This window comes from Stegodyphus dumicola, chromosome 9, assembly GCF_044657685.1.
Source record: "Stegodyphus dumicola isolate Sdum_Otavi_A_Nest chromosome 9, ASM4465768v1".
NCBI lineage: Eukaryota > Metazoa > Arthropoda > Arachnida > Araneae > Eresidae > Stegodyphus > Stegodyphus dumicola.
Genome location: NC_140776.1, coordinates 107,129,468 through 107,142,191, shown reverse-complemented (window position 1 = coordinate 107,142,191; position 12,724 = coordinate 107,129,468). Strand labels below are relative to the sequence as shown.

The window sequence follows — 12,724 nt, the reverse complement described above, 5'->3', positions numbered from 1 at the left end:
CAGTCGGGTGGTCAAGATTGCTTTTGGCTTGGGGTTAAGCAATCAGAGCATCTGCTGGAAACCTCATTAAGGGTAGAGGTCTCTTCCAGGGATGCTCTGTGAGCGTATAGACATGACTAGCTTTGGTGCAGGTATTTGCATCCCCATGTTGGACTCAATGGCTGATTGTGGTACAGTTATGTCCGAAATAACTGTTATCTTTCTATATTATGACTACTTCAAATAATTGTATTTTTCAAACCAACCAACCGCATATTATGATAATTAATAAATCATCAGGTCAATGTGAAAATATACTTCCTCTCACAGACAGTGGAACCGCTGAAACAATGAAGAAACAGATGAAGGCCTTAACCTTCCTAAACATCTGCTTCCATGCTTAACTAAGAGTCAGCATCGTAAAAATAAGTCTCTGTGATTGAATCCAGCAATCAAGTTGGGTCGACATTTGTGTGTGGTAGTACTACAAAAAGCTTTGGGCTGCCTGAAGCCTTTTCTGTTTTAAATTAATAGATTTAATCAATAATGCGCAGAAGGAAACTTCTATTAATCCTGAATTAAGATGTACTGAAAACTAGATTCCTGGTTATGAATAACCTAAATGACGAATTGCTGAAAATGTCACCTTTTTTGGTAAACAAATGCATACTTACAGGGATAAGCAAACCAAAGAACATCAAGAAGCTTAGATCTGGTGATATACTTATAGAAACCACATCCCCCAAACAGGCAGTTGCACTTAAGCCTAGGAAGCACACATATAAAAGTCTACCCTCACCAGACATTAAATTTCCAACATGGTGTCATTTCAGAATCAGACTTAATAACTGTGATAGAGGATGAAATGATTGCTGAACTGAAAAACCGAGATGTGTGCTGAGTGCGAAGAATTCAGATACGCCGATATGAACAACTTGTAAACATGAGACATGTTATACTAACATTTAACACTCCGATTCTTCCCAAATCTATCAAAGCAGGATATCTAAATTGCCCATTGTGACCATGCATACTGAATCCAATGTGTTGTTTCCAATGGGCATTCTAAATTATCTTGTCATAGCAATCTTACGTGTGCCAGATGCTCAGAAGTGGGACATGACAGTAAAGGCTATGACAGTGAAACACCACTTTGCATCAACTGTCAGGGAGAGCACCGGGCATATTCTAGATCTTGTAAAAAATGGAAAGGGAGAAAGAAGTGCAGAACATAAATCTCACCAGAAACATATCCTACGCATAAAGAAAGAAGATAGTTGATAGTTCTCAACCTCAGCCCAACGTTTCGTATGCCAATGTCTTCAAGACTTTTTTTCGATCAGTTGGAACTCGAACATTATCTACTCTTCAACCTGAAAAAACTATAAAAAAAAAATCAAAGGGATATTCAAACATACAAAAGAGAAGCTGTAAAAAAACCGGATCTGCTTAAGCATAGAACTACAAAGAAAAAACAAAAAGTAATACAAAACCAATCAAAATCCAGAAATCCAAGCAACAGCTCATTTGACAGCATATGTGCTGTCAGAAATGTAAACAGATGAAGACCTTGACCTTCCGAGACATCTGCTTTCACACTTAACTAAGAGTCAGCATCGGAAAAACAAGTCTCTGTGATTAAGTCCAACAATTAAGTTGGTTCGACATTTGTGTGCTGTGATACTACAAAAAGCTTTGGGCTGCCTGAAGCCTTTTGTGTTTTTTCCTCAGAAATATTTGCCATCTATGATGCTCTAACATATATTTCTAGACAACACTGCAAGAAATACATCATCTATACAGATTTCAAAAGTGCCCTGATGTCAATGAAAACCTTCTATAATAACAACAACCCTATAGTTTGGGAAGAAACTAAGCTAGATCAAAGTTTGAAGGATCGGGATTTACTGCTGGGTACATGGACACGTTGAAATCAAGGGGAAGAAATTAGCTGATATTGCAGTTAAGTCACCTGTTGAAAGTGTACACCAGTCTATTCCCATTAGAGGTATTCAGAAGGTCATCAAAAGCAGCATGTTAGATAAATAGCATAAGTTATGGGAGTCTCAAGTGAACAATAAATTGACATGTGTAAAAGCCAGGGTGCAGTGTTGGGAATTGAATAGAAATCATGAGGAGGAAGTCCTCTTAACTTGCCTCCGTATTGGTCATTCAAGATTAACTCGTCAGTATTTAATGAATGGAGGAAATGAACCTATATGCAGTTCATGCAGTTCTTTTTTATCCATTGAACATATTTTAATTATTTGACCTCTTTTTAATCCTCTTAGGTTACTACTGTTTCATAAAACAAATCTTACATTGATAGATTTAATTGGGAAGCAACCCCATTTTTAATACCTTTAGGTTTTTAAAGGCTATCAAAATGTATTATCACATTTAAATTTTAACTGCATTTGGTCTTTTAACAGATACCAACTTCAGAAAAGTGTTTCCCACAAGAGAATAAAACTTTGCTCTCAAATTTCTACCATTTCTGTCCTTTTACATCCTTCCTTTTGTTTTATATTCAATTATGTCACCCAGTTACACTGTCCCCCCCATAGATATACTTTTGTGTGATTTTGGAATTGTTTCTGAGGATAATTTATTTCCACATTTATATTTATAACTTTATGCTTGGCGCATCATAATCGCTCAGTTATGCACCAAAACTTTCCACCACCACCACTCAAAGATAAAACACAGAAAGATTGACTCCAATATGAAGAAAATTGATTGAAGTAGTTAATTTCAATATTTGGGACTTTTGTATATCAATACTGACTTTTCTGGAGGAGTGAGGTGGTTAAAAAATAAATTAGAATAGTTCAAAATTAATTGTTTTTCCTGCAATGTCATTCAGTGATATTCTTTTGTAATTTACTAGTGTGTAACATTCTTTAATTTATAATTTTGTTACATGTGGTATGTTAAAAGCATTTACATTCAAATAATTGAAAAGTTTTCAGTTCCTAAAAATACATATTAATATTCTCATGCAGTTAAACATTCATAATTTAATGATTGTTGTAGAAGTTTAAGAAGTTATAAAATTGATTAAGGTGATAAAAATATTTTTCATTTTTAAATTCATGCAAATAGTGTTATGAGTTTACTACGTACACTGAAAATCTGCTACTATTCCTAGAGCAAAAAATTCTGTAAGATTCTTATGGATAAGAGCCTGAAAAATTTATGATGCATTTCATTATAATTTGCATATTAATGTTTGTCATTTGACCTACCAACATAAAAACATGAGTGATTTCTAAATAGATATTTTTAATTACATACAGTTGTAAATATTTTTCTCTCAAATTTGTGTTCGACTCTTGAGTTATATGAAACTAAAAATTAAATATCTCTGTCAATTTTTATCATGCTGGAGTCAAACAGTTTGTGTTTAATTTTTAATATTGAGCATAAGCTTTAACTCAACACAGGTAGGGGACAAGCTTTAACTCAGTACAGATAGGGACTATCCCTTGTTTTTCTATTTATAAAAAACAGATTTTGTAATTCTTGTACGATTGATTTCTTAAATTTAAAATTGCTAAAACGTGAGTATTTGCGTGATTTGAAACATTTTTTTTTTCTTTTTTTTCTGGAACTGTATATAAAGTTCGCCTGAGCGATTTCATGGACATGGTATATAACTTATTTTACAGATAGAAATGTACTTTTAAAAATCTTAAAATATTTCTTAAGATTCTTGCCAGTATAACACAAAATGTTTCAAGTTTATGTGATTATTTTCAGTGTCAGTTATACATTGTATTTGGGACAGAATGACACAGCAAATAAAACAACAGTAATTTATGTAAATTTTATTTTAATAAAAACTGTTTTAGGCTTTTTTAACTGCAACTAAATGAGAAGCTAGATTAGTTATAGCTGAAGAAAACGACAATGTTCAGTTACTGAAAGCATTAACTGAAAGCATTATTACTCCTTAAATAAAATCTTCATCAATTAAAATTGTTCTTCTTGTACTGTTTATATATATATATATTCATACTGCATAATTTATTTACTAAAAAATATTGATTAATATTAGTGAGTGAGCAGCTTTACCTAACAAGAAAAGAATCTTTTCAATCTAAATTCTTTTGGATAACCCATGGGGAATATATTTGATGGTTAAAGATACAAACAAATAAATACATACAACATTGTTAAGCAGTAATCAGAATAAAAAATAAAATATAAAACGTTTGATTCCCATACAATAAAAGAGTTGTAAGGTTATAAAAATTGGTACTTTCTGATATCCTCGGCCCCCTGAAAGACATTCTTGTGACAATGTGCTGTGTCATAAAAAAGGCAACCCATAACGTTGCCAAAATGTGTTTATACAGCAACCCAGGTACGCCCACATATGCGGCAAAGGTGCATCGATTTCCACTTACAGATTTGATGGCTATTAGTTTTAGTTCCATTGAGTGCATTTCTTTTCCTTCTAAACAATAGTACTACGACTGTAAAGTTGGTCAGCTGTTGAAAGTGAAAGTATAACATTTCTTTAGAAATGTAACATTGTGCTAATAGTAGAATTGTGCCTAATAGAGAATGCAAAATTCGTATTCCATGAATTTGTACTTCATCTAAAGATCAAATTTTATTATATTAAAATTTGTTCACTTCTCTAATTTTTAAAGCAAAAATAGTTCAATGTGTACATGCGAAAACAGCAGGTGCACAATACAAAATTTGTGTGCATCTCCAATTTTTTTAAGTGCATTGTAGGCAGCTTTTATACCTTTCTTCAGTTCATCATATCAACCGTTAGTTATCTCAATAAATTTTCTTACATAACCCACCCTCCTTTTTAACATTATTTACTAGCAATAACATGAATGCTATACAAGTACATAAAATCCACTATTTTGCCTGCCTTCTGCACCAACGCTTATCTGCCTTACTCTCATCCTTGTGTCTCTATCTCTGCCTGTTGCTATCGTGCTGCCCTGTATTTGCTACATTATTATAGCGACAGCCGTAAATAGATGCTATGTTCATGGGTAGAATGACAGTGTGCTCAATGCTAAGTTGTATGAGTTTCTGTAAGTCTGTGGTATTTTTTGAAGCTAAAACAGATTGCTGTGAACCTAGGAAGTGCATTAGGGTGGGATAAGGCATTTTATTACGAATGTGTTTGCATTATTAATTTTTTTATTTGTTTGCTCTTTTGTGTAATTTCTAGTACATTTTTTAAAATGGCTGTTGTCTTTTGCGTCTTAGCTTGATGAAAAATTAGTTGCCATTGAATTTTGACTTTCCATGAAAAGAGTGCAGCTAATCAGAATGTACTCAAAAATTGATTGAGATGTTTAGTTTTATATCATATTCAAGGGTCGTACACAACTTGAATAGCAAAATGTTTACAATTGTATGGGCCTGTAAATGAAATATTAATTTAAAAAATATTTTCTGATTTTAAGAGATTAATTGATGATCATTACTATGAAAAGGTATTACTTAGTATGAATATTTCAAGAAGCAGATCTTACTCAGAGAATCTTATAAATTCAGGGTGCTTTTCATTTTGCGGGCGCAGGCTATAAAGTCGCCAATAATGGTACAACTGATGACAAACGGAATATCCTCACTGGTAACGGTTTACGCATCATTTTCAAAACAAGTAGCAGCTATTTCTTATCAGATTGATCATTTCTTTCAACACTGGCATATAATTACATAGAATTTTTACCAGATAGTTCAATTTTATGCCCTAAGGCCATTCATGGTAATTAAATCAATTAAGATGCAATCACACTGCTCACCCAAAGACAAAAATATAGAAAAGGCAAAGTCAAGGGTTAAACTCATCAATTCTAAAGAGAATGCACTAGCAAAGTAAAGCACTGCGGTTTTACATAATTTCTGAGTAAGCTATTCGTATGAATTGAAGTAATTTTTGCATTTAAACTTGTATGACAAATTAAGATTTAACGTGAAACTAATGTAGATAATTACTAAGAGAATTTCTAGCGTAGTCTGCATGAGATGAGATCGTTTGGTTCACAGGATATGAATCAGCGAATCAGGATGTTGAACCGTGAAAGCATAGTAAATTCTTAAATTAATGTCTTTTTATGATTTTATTGTCTTTATTTATTGGCTTTTTACAAAATTTTAAGCGATACTAAAATGTTTATGCCTTCAAAAAATTCTTAGAACAAATATTTGTTAACATTGTTTATGTGTATACTGTATGTTGTCGGCAATAAAGTCTGCATGGCGAGATTTGCGCCGGCGAAACGGAAAAGTACCAAATTCACTTTCTAGAAAACAGTAGAACATATTTGTTTTTTAACTTTTGAAAACTTGGAAGTTACTTGCATTAATTTCTTTTGGTTATTTATTAATTTATAACAAAATCATAAAATAAAGAATACTACTCACTTGTAAGTCACGTAAGAATATCATTAAATGACTTTAAATTGGAGAAATCAACTTTGAATTATTCTAATGTATTTTTTACTTGACTCCTCGAGGCAAGCCTCATCTCAAATTTTGGAATTAAAAGTTGTGATCAATTTTGGTCGTACAGGGGCCAAAAATTTGATTTCTTTTTTGATAATAAATAGAAACTTTTGCTAGTTATAAAGACCAAGCAACTGTTTAGAAAGTTAGGTTTCGTATTTTTTCACAGAATTCATTTATTAAACTTAAAAATGCCAAAACATAAAGTATTTCCATCCCTTAAGATAGTTTTGTAACTGAAAGTATATATTTATGACCATTGGTTTGGAAAATAAAGGCTGCATAAGAATTTTTGTTGGCTCAGTGTGTAGGCATATTTGTATACACATATAGACAACACACATGTACAATTTACATTCATTAGTGATGAATGTCATCAGTTCTTTTTTATGTTCAGATTTGAAATTTTATTAAATTTCATTATTTGTTTTAAAAAACTGCTGCCGATTCATTTACATTTTCTTGCTTATCATTTTCTGGCTTTTCTTTCCTCTTGTAATAGTAATTTTTTTAACATGTAAAATGTTTATAGAGATTGCATATTTTCTTCTCTGTCTTTCACTTAAAATAATATTGTATTGTTGCTAAAATAGATTAAAGGACTTCAAATATTAATAACTAGGATTATATTAGTCAACAACTTGGATTCAGCGTAATATGGTAGAAGACCAAAAATGTGACCTAAATTCTGTGCTGCCTCTCAGTTATTATGAAATTAGAATAGGTTTGATGATTTTTGTACATTCATTCAGCATTGTAAAAGCTATCATATTCTATTGAATATCACTTTTATAAACTCACTAAATTAATATCTTGCCCATAGTAATTAAATATGAACCTGTGACTGAAAACTGCCCTGTTATTTTAATCGAGTGATTTGGCTGTGTTGGTAGTTTGGTAATCTCCCGTTCTTGGAGCAGCAATCAAAATATGAAGCATAACAAAGTTAGCACTCTTGTATTTTGAAGTATACCAAACATTGTGAGCTGATTATGTTATGATTCAGAGACCTTTTTCCATGAGAGGTTTTCCCGAAAGAATGAAAGTAAATTTTATGATTTGGCTGTTACTAAATGGAGAAGAATCTGCCATTAAATTTTTTCAGGTAAAATAAAAAATAAGGGTCTTGCAGTAAAAGACTTTGGAAAATAAGAATTACATTTTTTAGTAAGTATGTATTTCAAATATGTCATTAAAACTGCCATTACTGTTTCAAGCTCATTTTGTGCCATTATATTAATGTGTTGTAATAACTACTGTTCTTTGATGGGAGGAGTAACATAATTTTTAATTTGATTATGGCTAGAATTAAAAATAGTGCTTTTTTTTTTTCAACAAAATGGTGAGTACTGAATAAATTGATTATTTTCCTGTGACTGGATACTGAAAAAGACAAGTTTAACAAAATCATGTGACTTAGTGTGATTTGAGGGAAGGGGTCAGTTCAGAAACAAATTGCCATAAACATATTTTTAAAAAATTAAAAAAATATTTTTACATTTTACCAATAAAATTCTATTTAATATGTATTTAAAAAATTCATTTACAGGCCTTTTTAAAATTTATCTTTATTTCTTATTTTTAATATATAAATCTAATGATTTTTTTTTTTCTTTTTATAACCCTATTTGGTAAAATGTAAAATTCATACAAATGCAGATGTTTGCTCTTCTGCTATATATTCAACATACATCCAAAATAGTCAGCATGTTAACTGAAAATTTTCAAATAGAAGTGGGTGATACTAAAACATAGAAAATTTTTTAAAGCTGCAGAAGACATATTTTGCATTTGTTTTATGGAGATGCTGAGAATGGTTACATAGTAGCCCACCAAAAGAGAATGCTGCATAAAATTGATTGAAAGATTTTAATGATAGTTTGCTTAAATTTAACAATAAAGATGAATAGAGCATGTCAATCTCTTAATGGGGGTGGAGGAGAAAACAGGATAAGATTAAGTGGTGATAACTTGAAAACTATAATGTCTGCATCATATCAGGCCTACTTTGCCATTACATTAGGTCGACAGGTAGTTGGTTGCATTTCCATGCGATGCTTAAATATGCTTCATAAATGCTGTTCAAAACATTCAAGTTCTGGACAGCATTTACGATGTTAATTTTGTAGTGCTGAATTTGTAGTTTTGTAGTGCTGGTTTAGTTTTCTAGTACACTCTGCTGGATTTTCTGCTCCTGTTCCTGTCTTTGACTACTGCAGCTACAATTTCAGCATACCATACATCACACAGTCATACTAAGATAAGGAGAACCACTGCTACTGGGATAGGCCACAAGAACAGTAACCAGGATGACACAGTGTTCTTCTACAAGCAAGATAGTATAATAAATAGCATTGCACTTTTCATCCACATCAGCAGAGTTCAAATTTCTCAACTGTACTTTCCCCTCATAATTTCATTCATTGAAATTTTATTTAGAATTCTTTTCTGTGCCATATTTTTAGCTTTGAAATTCTGTTAGAAATTATTTTTTGTATGTAAACATCTAATTTTTTTATATATGCATGTATATATTTGTAAATCTTTAAAAATTCTCGACTTATATTAAATGATCTTACTTTTAGCAAAATTTCATTATTTATGACAAAGAACACTAGTTTTCAGCTTACCAGAAAATAATATATCTGCAATAAAAAAAATATACTTATAAATAAAATATAAAACTTTGTTGTGTGTTCTAGATCCTTTCAGTGGGAAGAATGTTGCTGCTTCAGTCACCAGTTCTGATGTAGCTGATTTTATAAAATATTGCTTCAACACATTTTATGAATATTTTTCAGTGCCGCCAAAAGGTAAGAAGCAAAATATTTTTTAATTTAAGCTTTAATAGGAGGAGTAGTGTTTTCTTACTTTAGAAAGTTACATATTTATTTTCATTTATATTTGTTATGTAATGCTAAAATAATTTTTAAAAATGTTTTCTATCATTTGCGTTTAGTTTTCTTTATACAGGAATAAAAACAACACATTTTTATAATTTTGTAGTAATATTATGCAACTTTTTGTTTGTTCTTTGCTTTAAAATGAAAACTAATTTTCATTTCTAGAAGCATCATTCCTCCTCCCCCTGTTCTGAAAAATTTTCTGCAGAATGTTTTCACTCTTTTCCTCCACTTTTTGTTATCATTTAAGTAATGAGGGGAGGGGTGCAGAGAAGTGATGACATTCTTCATGTGTGCTCTTTTGATGCACTGATTAACATATCCAGCTAACAACTGGAAAGCATTAGTTCAATTTCCATGAAGAGTGTAGTCGAATTTTCAAGATTGATTGAAAATTTTTTCAGATTTTCAATAGCCACTAAATTTGTAAAAAATGATTGATACACTATTACTTTGTATCTGATTCAAGAGCACTGTATATGATATTAAATCATCATCTCTATTGGGTAGAGTTTAAGATTGATGAAGTGCTTGGAATGGCTTAATAAAAACTTTATCATAAAGGAAAGTTTAACTGAATCACATCACATCGAAAATTTTTATAAATATGAAAGTAATTATCAAAACTGCAATAACAATCTTGTATTTAGCGTAAGTATATTAAAACACTCAATTGATTTTGAGGGCAGCTAAAGGTCCCTTCTCATCAGGAGAACGGAATTCCTAGAAAGGGGAAAAAAGAAGAAAAACAAAGCATTGGCAAAGGAGTTTCAGAAGCACGTGGTCCTTATCTGCACTGCATGTGGTCGTAACCGGATTTTGAATCAGAGTTACACTGGCCACCTACGTTTACTGAGCCAGGCTACCTGATCAAACATAAGACACATAGACTAAAACGCAAGAAAATCAGCAAGTCAGAAAATAGGGAGCAAAGGGCAATTGCACCTTCACACACCAAGTCTGAACTTCAATGAAGTTCACTGCCAAACATGTGCATTACTGTTGTTGGGTGCCATTTCTGTGAACATTGCTGTAAAGATGCATTTGTGAACAATAAATAGTTTAACTTCTTTCAGATCTTATTTCTTGTGTTTGTGCCTCCATGTATCATTTGTGGCCATACATTCCTATATAAAAATGTTTGCTGTAGTGTCTCTACCAACCTTTAAAATTTTCCCTGTGAGTTCTCAGTCTCTTCACATAAGTTTTTCACACAGGCCAGGGAATGAGAAAATTTATTTCTTTATAACATACACGGAGTATAAGAAGATCTTAAGTACAGAAAGGAAAACATCAATACAGAAGTAAAGTGCCATTTAGAAAGCAATAACGTATATGGTGTTATGCCATATACAGTGCCCTTTTTGAAATGCACTTCAGCCTATTTATTGTTAATTGATAAAAGTTAAACCTGAAAGTTGTGATGCAAATTCATATTTTTGGCCATAATGTCAATATAAAATTAAACAAAATTTTTAACCTTATTCTAAAATCTAATTTATTATTATTATCATTAAACCTCATTATTGTAAACTAAACCTAATTATTATTGTAATTATAAACTTTTCTAATCATATTTTAGTATTAGCGTGATAATATATATATATATATATATATACATAAGTTTAAAAAATAGTAAAAAAGAATTTAAAAACCAAATGACCAAGCTAGTCAAAAATAGTGCTTTAAGTTGCTGACTTTTTAAATGAATTTAAATAAGAAAGGAAGTTTTTAACCTTGAAAAAGTCATTAAAAACATCTGAAATTTATTATCAAAATTCCAGAAACACTTTGTAATATGAGTTAAAAAGTAAATTATCTTTTTTTTAAAAAAAAAACTTTTCAAAACGAGCACAGAAGTATTCTATTAATCTTCTCTATTCAAAGCTTCAAACATAACTTGTTGTGCTTGAATCCTCCAACCAAGTTGATTAATTAGATCATGCAAACATGTTTCATCTGACAAATCCATTGAGACTTCAGACGGTATTAATCAAACTCAAATTTTTTATAAATTTAAACTAACAAAAGTCTCTCTAGATTTGTCCTTTTTTCCTGACATGTTTGCGTGTTCTTGAGCTTTTAAAGTAAAAAATTATACATCTGGTGGGTGTATCTTAGTGGGAGGTCTTATTGTCTTATGCACACTGTGAAAAAAAAAAAGACAGTTCTATAACTCTCGTTCTGCTTGGCCGATTGATGAAATTCAAACTGCGATTTTCATTGTCCCGAAAGTGCGACTTAAGGATATATATTAGATTTATATATAGCATTACTCTAATGTAGGTATTTCGCCACAAAATCGGACTTTTCTGAAATAACATGCCAATTTTTTTGCGTATTTCGATTCTACGACTCAAATTATGCCTGAATATTAAATTTTGTAAAATTTGGTGGGAAATTTATGAAGAAATTCAAAAATTTATCTTGGCGCTATCCTTTCAGTTTGTGCTAAGAACAGTTCACTTGGGAAACTTCTTAATATATGGCAACGTATTTTCTTTTCCCTTTTTACATTGTATGTGAGCGTAAAAAACGTTACTTTGTTCTTTCTTTCAAATAATGTTCTTTATATTATTTTTTTAACTATAATTGTTATTATTTTAATTTTTTTTTTCTTTTTTGAATTTCATTTTAATTGTTTAAATTGCATTTTTCTTTCAAATAACTATTTTAAAAATTTTATTTACTGATTCGAACTGTGTAGTTTAAATAAAAAGTGCATCGTTTACTTTTTTCAAACAGTTTTCTTTACTATATTTTTTAGTCATAGTTATTATTTTAGGTAATTTTTAGACTTTTAATTATTTGTATTGCATTGTCTCTTCAGGTAATTGTTTTAAAATTTCCTATTCATTCATTCAAACTGCACATTTTAAGTATATTTATTAATATAAATTTTCCAGAATTTGATTTTATTTATTTGAATTGCATTTTTTTCGGAAGAATACTTTGTGGCCCAGACCACGATGCATTTGAAAACTGCATATTTTAAAAGAGAAAATGCAGTAAAGCACAGTTAACACGCCTTTCAGTGTTCCATTTAGAAAAGATATATAAATAAGAGACATCTGACATTTTAATTTAGGATGAGTTGCATACTTTGTTTTAAAACAGTTTTATCACTGTACCCATTGCTTTACACAATTTAATCATCCTACATTTAATTTCTTAAAATGTTATTCATATTTTCTCAAATATTTTATTTTTGAAATTTCAAGAATCAAATATCATAAACTTAAAAAAATTTTAATTAAAAAAATGAAAAATTTTATGCAAAAATTTACTCTTTCTTCTTAATGGCTTGTTCTTTTTCTTTAGGCATTTTGCAAGTATATTAAAAAGCATCCAAC

At 30.6% G+C, this 12,724-nt stretch overlaps 2 protein-coding genes across 12 annotated transcripts in view; one reads left to right on the top strand and one right to left on the bottom strand.

Moving 5' to 3' along the window:
• Positions 1 to 12,724, bottom strand: part of LOC118185894 (procathepsin L-like) — a 178,259-nt gene that overhangs the window by 7,494 nt on the left and 158,041 nt on the right. The window lies entirely within an intron of this gene.
• The window catches only part of LOC118185893 (terminal uridylyltransferase 4-like), a 153,161-nt gene that overhangs the window by 43,044 nt on the left and 97,393 nt on the right, over positions 1 to 12,724 (top strand). For all 11 annotated transcript variants that reach the window (XR_004757681.2, XM_085823875.1, XM_035355828.2 and 8 more), the window contains exon 9: positions 9,171 to 9,281. Coding sequence is in view for 10 of the 11 variants with exons in the window: in XM_085823875.1 (XP_085680001.1) it covers positions 9,171 to 9,281 (111 nt within the window). In the remaining variant the exon portion in view is untranslated. The remainder of the gene's footprint in view (positions 1 to 9,170; positions 9,282 to 12,724) is intronic.